This window comes from Anneissia japonica, unplaced genomic scaffold (assembly GCF_011630105.1).
Source record: "Anneissia japonica isolate Jap-2015-1 unplaced genomic scaffold, ASM1163010v1 scaffold287921_len548085_cov176, whole genome shotgun sequence".
NCBI classification, from domain to species: domain Eukaryota; kingdom Metazoa; phylum Echinodermata; class Crinoidea; order Comatulida; family Comatulidae; genus Anneissia; species Anneissia japonica.
This window is the reverse complement of record NW_022750794.1, coordinates 251,179-258,314: the sequence shown is the minus strand read 5'-3', so window position 1 is coordinate 258,314 and position 7,136 is coordinate 251,179. Positions and strand designations below refer to the sequence as shown.

General features: G+C 34.1%; 1 protein-coding gene across 1 annotated transcript; it reads right to left on the bottom strand.

Annotated features, from left to right (window-relative positions):
- Positions 1–5,481: 5,481 nt before the first annotated feature.
- Positions 5,482–6,865, bottom strand: LOC117121527 (brevican core protein-like). The gene is made up of 3 exons (XM_033266753.1): positions 6,849–6,865; positions 6,487–6,542; positions 5,482–6,392 (listed from the first exon to the last, which is right to left on the bottom strand). The coding sequence occupies exons 1-3, from the start codon at positions 6,863–6,865 to the stop codon at positions 5,482–5,484; spliced, it is 984 nt and encodes a 327-aa protein (XP_033122644.1).
- Between the last annotated feature and the right edge of the window lie 271 nt (positions 6,866–7,136).

Below are 7,136 nucleotides of genomic sequence, written 5' to 3'. Positions count from 1 at the left end.
ACATATATATATATATATATATATATATATATATATATAAACAGAACATTTTATTGTTCCAATGTTGATTAAAAGCTAACGTACTAAATCTAGAAAATAAGAATCAAGCAGTTAAAGTATTTATTTTATTGTTCATTTGCTGTTTGACAGGAAATAAATATAAAGGTAAAAACACTAAAAGGCTATTTAAGTTCAAATTTACTAATTATCTAATTATATATAGGCCTATATATAGAACATTTTATCGTTTCAATATTGATTAAAAGCTAACGTGCTAAATCTAGAAAATAAGAATCAAGCAATTAAAGTGATGATTATATTATTTATTTGTTGGCTTTATCAGGGGATCAGTTCATATTCTGTATGATGAGAAATACAGTAATAATGAAAGGTAAACCCACTGAAAGACTTGTTGAGTCAATCGAATGTAGTAATTACCGTATCTAATTATATAGAAGAAATGTATGATTACGATTTACCTTTTTATAAAGGGAATACGATACAAAGAGGCCTGCAAGAGATTTTTCAACTGGTGGCTGGTCTTAATAATATCTATCTATGTTTATAACAAATTAGAAATTCAAGTGATGATTTTATTGTTCAATTTTGTGCTTTGTTAGGGGATGAGTTTATTTGCTGTTTGACAGGAAATAAATATAAAAGGTAAAAAAACTACAAAAAAAAAACTTAAGTTAATCAAATGTACTAATTATCTAGTTATATATATATATATATAAATTATCTTTCTAATTTTGATTAAAACTAACGTACTAAATATAGAAAATAAGAATCAAGCAATTAAAGTGATGATTTTATTGTTCATTTGTTGGCTTTATCAGTGGATGTGTTCATTTTCTGTTTGATAGGAAATAAATATAAAAGGAAAAACACTAAAATACTTGTTAAGTTAATCAAATGTACTAATAACTTAAATTTAAATATAAATATAACTTATAACAAAATAGAAATTCAAGTGATGATTTTATTGTTCAATTTTGTGCTTTGTTAGGGGATGAGTTTATTTGCTGTTTGACAGGAAATAAATATAAAAGGTAAAAAAACTACAAAAAAAAACTTAAGTTAATCAAATGTACTAATTATCTAGTTATATATATATATAAAAAATTATCTTTCCAATTTTGATTAAAACTAACGTACTAAATATAGAAAATAAGAATCAAGCAATTAAAGTGATGATTTTATTGTTCATTTGTTGGCTTTATCAGTGGATGAGTTCATTTTCTGTTTGACAGGAAATAAATATAAAAGGAAAAACACTAAAATACTTGTTAAGTTAATCAAATGTACTAATAACTTAAATTTGAATATAATTTTAATTCTTTCTCCATCTGGGTGGGGAGGGGGTCAGTGCCCCGAGCCGACTTTCTCATTGATTCCGCCACCGTACTAATTGTACGGGCTTGTTGTTTATTTACAGGCGGCGCTTTTGTGCGTTAGAAAAAAATATGTAATGAAGCGTCCTCGTGTCCGTGTTTCTAGTATTAGTCCATAGGAACAAAAGTATCACAGTAGTTTTCTAATAAGACATCAAGAGTGTTTTGCTGTCTGAACAGCGAAAATGCAGTATTCTTGTTAATCAGTAATTCCTTTCATTTTTCCCAAGCCTCTAAAGGGGATGCTCATGCACCACAGTAGCCCACTGGATGCGCCACTGAAGAATGCTTTAGCTTGCTGTACCGAGTGGTGTAGAGTATTAACATGAAGAGGGGAAAACTGATTGGGGTTAAAGGATTAAGTGGGGGAGCTGATATGATGCGATGTCTACTAAGCATTGGAGGTCAGCGGCAGAACAGGAGAGCAGGTTCGGGGGAATATCATTCTGTTGAAACAACTTGTTTGAAGACTAGAGGTGTCTTGGCCTATTTAATTTTTTTTAATGGGGTGCAATTTCTTAAACCATGCTACTGCATTCCTCTCATTTTACAAAAGGCCTATCATAGTGATGTTGAAAAAACAAGGGCAATAAATGAAAGTACACAATTTATATCGGCCCGCTGCTGGTCTCCAGCTCAAAAAGGTTGAATAACTGGACTGGCCTATATACTATTTTGCTAGTTTGCATACTATAGGGCATGTAATTGAGGTATAATTTCTGGAATTCACGTTCGTGTAGTTCTCTAAAGGTTTTTTTTTTTAACACATTTGGTCATTTCTTCCATAACTTTAATGGTTATTGAAAAAAATATGGCTATTCCAAATATTCGAGCTTATATTCAAGTGAATACCATGAACGAGGGAGATTTAAAAAAAAAATCAACATGTACTGTTACATTATATCATTTTTTTTTTTTTCGGTTTTTGACTTTCGTTTACCTCAAATGATTTCTAACCCCTCCCAGACTCCCCCACTGTTCGCGCACTTTATAGATTAAACGCTAAAAGTGTCATACTTTGGCCAGTTGCTCCTACATTCGAAATTAAAAGAAAATGATTACATTTGTGGGCGAAGAGGTCATGTTTTTTTTGTTACATTTGTTGGTGTTATCACATTTGTGGGCGATGATCATTATTACATTTATGGCCGCTGTTTGTTACATTTGTGGTACTGGTTGTTACATTTGTGGGCATTATTACATGTGGCGCTGTGTTGCTACATTCGTGGTTGTTATTAAATTTGTGAGCGTGTTCACATTTGTGGTTTCAACAAGAAACCAAATTCCTATAGTCAATTTATAGGACTAGATGGTAAATTAACGTATAAACTCTTATTTGATAATCGTTCTATTAGTATTATATTATACTGTATTCCTATAGTACGATTAAAAATTGTTACAAATGTAATTAAACAGTCCTTTGCCTATTTGTGACAATCATTCACAGAAACAGATATCATCGTGATGGACGAAAATTCTCAAAGAGAATCGTCATCTGAGTTCCACAAAATTAAGACGTGAGATCCAACATGTATCTCTAATGAAAAGCATATTATATGTAGTTTCCAATCTTCAGGCCACAGGCCCGTACGCAGGGAGGGAGTTGCGTACGCACCCACATAAATTACCGAATGTCCACATTTTCAGGGGTGCAAACTTCAAGGCACGATCTCGCACGTTCAAGAAATCTATCCACCAAAATTCTTTGACCAATCAGAGCAGTTTCAAACTAGGACTGCATCTAATTCGTCGTACACGTAAGGACTTTTAACTATGACAGTATTTATAATATTATTAAAAGAATTTTAGTGTTTTGTCCCCCAACCATGGTGGGGCTGAGGTGTTATCGACTCCCATCTGTGAAAGTCCTTCCCTGGCCTCCTCAATTTTGAATTCCTGGATCAGCCACTTTTACGCTTAAATCTAACAAAGTTGTATTTACATTGTGCTTAAAACATCTAGACTATGTGTATGTCCAATATGTAGGAATTTATTTTACTCGGCCTCCATTTATTTACGAGAATCTTAGAGAATCCTGTGTCAGTTAAATCATTTTCAACCTGGGCCCACCATATAGAAACTAGTGTTTAAAATTAATTGTTTTTCTAAAGCAAGTTAAGATATAGTTTAGTTTGTTTTGTGAATCATTATGTGTTCTTTTCTTTTCGTGTCCACTTACAAACACACACCAGATGTTGTGTTTCAGTAAAAACTGTTCCTCGTACTTGCATTAAAATTGATGGAAAACTCGCCCTCCCGCGAGCGGAAGTGAGCAGGGTAAATTTTGACTGTTTGACTATGTGGAGAAACTACAGAAAACAAATGAACCTGAGGGGTGCCTTTATTATTGATATATAGCGCCGCCGTGCGGACGGGGTAAAATTCCTCTCCGTGAACCGACAATGCATTCCGAACGGATATTCCACTATATTTGGAAGCTGATCTATCTTCTGTTATTTATTATCTTTGATCGCATTCCTATTTAAACATTTTAATTTCATGAGGTCCAACTGCTCAGGTTACCTTGAAACGGAATCCTATCTCAAAAAGTACTGTCACGACTTCTAATAGGGTGCACCCCCCGCACCCCCACCCCTATCTCGTGGTAGTACTTCGCATTTCGTTTCATTGCAACATACAGAGTCGGACCTCTCCAATTATTATGGCCTATTAATACTTAATTTAAAATCGAATGCGACTACTCCAATTTAATACAACCCATCCAGAGAAACAAACAAAAGTAAAACATTTAGCAATCATAATGACCTACGCAATAAGACTCAAAATATCTTTCTCTTGAGAATGAGCCCTCAGGAATACACATTCAGAAGTATTTTACAATACCTACATAGACAAATAATATAGTAGACCAACTATTTGTATACCTGAACAAGTTCTATACCTTAACATTTGTTATTTCAACAGCAATTACCAGGGAGATGGAACCACTTTATGCCTTCCTAATCATTTTAACCCATAATTGTGCAATTACCAAATCAGGTTCCTGCAGAGCTCATTTTCAATGGTAACTTGCTGCTGAACGAAATTGAAATTCATTTTGTAAATCACTAATCGTACACTCATTAAGCATTGACATGACATATCAGAACATAAGGTAGCTGACCACCAAATCTTCTACTTCGGAGTTTCTGCGTAATAGGCCTATACGCGAAAACTCTAAAATCGGAGTAATTCAAACTTTTAATCAAACTTCCGATTCGGTGTTTCTGCGTACTATAGGCGAAAAGTCCAAAATCCTAGTTTTCATACTAATGAATTAAATCTCCGATTTCGGAGTTTCTGCATAGGCCTATTATTACAATTGAAACTCTCTCCATAATAATCAACCCTCTGATTTTTTAGGTTCGTGGACTATACACGAAAACTAGAAAATCGGAGTTTTCAAACTTTTAACAAACACTCTGAATTCGGAGGTTCTGCTTACTATACGCGAAAACTCAAAAATCGGAGTTTTCAAACTCTTAACCAACCCTCAGATTTCAGAGGTTCTGTGTACTATACGCAAAACCTCAGAAATCGGAGGTTTGATTACAAGTTTTGCCATGCTCGTTTTTCTCTCTCTGTACGCAGAAACTTCGAAATCGGTAGTTTAATTGAAAGTTTGAAAACTCCGATTTTGGAGTTTTCGCGTATAGTGCGCAAATCCTCCAAAATCGGAGGGTTGATTAAAAGTTTTGCTCCCTCTATATATAATATAGAAAGATATTGTTTAATTGATAGTACATAGAAACTCCGAAATCGGAGGTTTGAATAATGGTTTGAAAACTCCGATTTTTAGGTTTTTGCGTATAGTACGCAAAACTTCCAAAGTCGGAGGATTGATTAAAAATTTTTCTCTGTATCGAGAGAGCTTGTTTAATTAATAGTAGCAAGAAACTCCGAAATCGTAGGTTTGATTGAAAGTTTAAAACTCCGATTTTTATTTTTTTCACGTATAGATCGCAAAACCTAAAAAATCGGAGTTTTGGCGGCGGGTGCAGATACTCCGATTTTAGATTAACTAAATATCCTCAGCTGAAACTCAGCTTCATAAAAATTATCAAATAATAATTGAAAATATTGGTTACTACATATAGCAATAGGCCATTGCAGTAAAAGTAGTTTTATCTTTAAACCCAACATTAACAACTGTAGGAATATTTGCGCATCCACTTCTGGGTTGTACTACAGGATAAACAATTTCCCCATTTTTGACCCAGCCAAATTCACAAACGTCATATCCTGACTGCTGTGCGTACTCCACTTCTATTTTCGATGCAATTCTACCACCGCGACTCTTGCACAAAGCATCAGCATCGTAGTAGTTTAAAGTGTGACGACCTTGTCCTTGTCCACTCATTACACGATGAGAAGGGAAAGGGTCAATGTAAGACTGGTTTGCTAGTGGAACCAAACAAAATGCTTGAGAATCACCCGTCAATGGCTTGAAGCGAATAAAATTACCCGCCGGATAAAGCCAGAAGTCTGGTGGAGTATGTCCTTCACATGGATTCCCTTCCAACATCCCCGAGAGCCATCCATTTCCGCAAAGATTAACTCCAAGTGACAAAGAGTTATTATAAACATTAAGAGGGGTTGCAAGCTGACCATTGAATTTAGTACTGCAACATATCTTGGCATCTTCTGCATTCAACATTTTCGAGTTACTATTTGTCAATCGAATGATCCGCTGGGTTTTTGGCAAATAGTCCAAAATATCTGCCGAAGTATTATATTCCTTGTGACAATAAACCCCACTCTGATATGACTGACAAGGAAACACATTGCTACGTTGTTCTGGTGGCTTTAATATACAGGCGTCTTTTAGTTCGGTGAATGCAATCTCTCCACTGATAAGCCATCCCTCTTTGCAGTTCTCCAAACTTGGTTGAAACGCGTTGTATAACAGCTCATATGAAGCAATGGATCCTAATTGATAACGGCATGATGCGGCGGCATTTTTATAATCATCTTCACGTGCTATGAAATAAATGCCATCTGAATTTAAGGAAAACAGTATTAGAATTTATTAAAATTTAAGATAAAACTTAAACTGATTTCAGTATAAATAGGCTATATGCAAATATTCTACCTTTTACTGGCCACTGAAAACAGTGTTGTTCGAAGATTCTTTGTTCAGTATTTTTCCTTTTTAATATATAAGTGTATATATATGTATATATATATATATACATATATATACATATATATGTACATATATGTATATATGTATTATATATATATATATGAATAAAAAAGACTTCAAAGGCATAATATGTTGTAAATTTCAGGTTTATTCCAAACGTTTCGCCGGTTATGGCTTCATCAGTGGACTAACATCGTATATTACAAAGCAACGTATAATAAGACAAAGGCCTGTTACGGTCGAATGACTATGCATTGACTACTACTATTTGTCCTACACATCTATATGTAAATCTCAGTATACCGTACCTGTGAGTGATATCCATTAAGGTATATGATCAGGTATATTCCTATATATGTTTATGTGTAATATGTGGGTGTGGATATGTGTAAATGTCCACACCCACATATACATATACATAAATATGTGAATACAGATGTATAAATAATATTATACTCATTAAAGTCCATTAGCTGTAAACGTCAGTCAATTGTTAATATTCTTCATACACATCCGTTCATAATATTAACTTTATATTTCTTAATCTCCAGCGCTTCTACTATTCTTGTTAATTCATATCCAACCAAGGCATGGGA

Bases quoted from the DNA above. Each gene is read 5' to 3' on its own strand.
- LOC117121527 (XM_033266753.1), bottom strand. The intron at 6,393-6,486 runs GTAGAATATTTG...CCTTAAATTCAG, and splicing joins TTTTCAGTGGCCAGTAAAAG to ATGGCATTTATTTCATAGCA.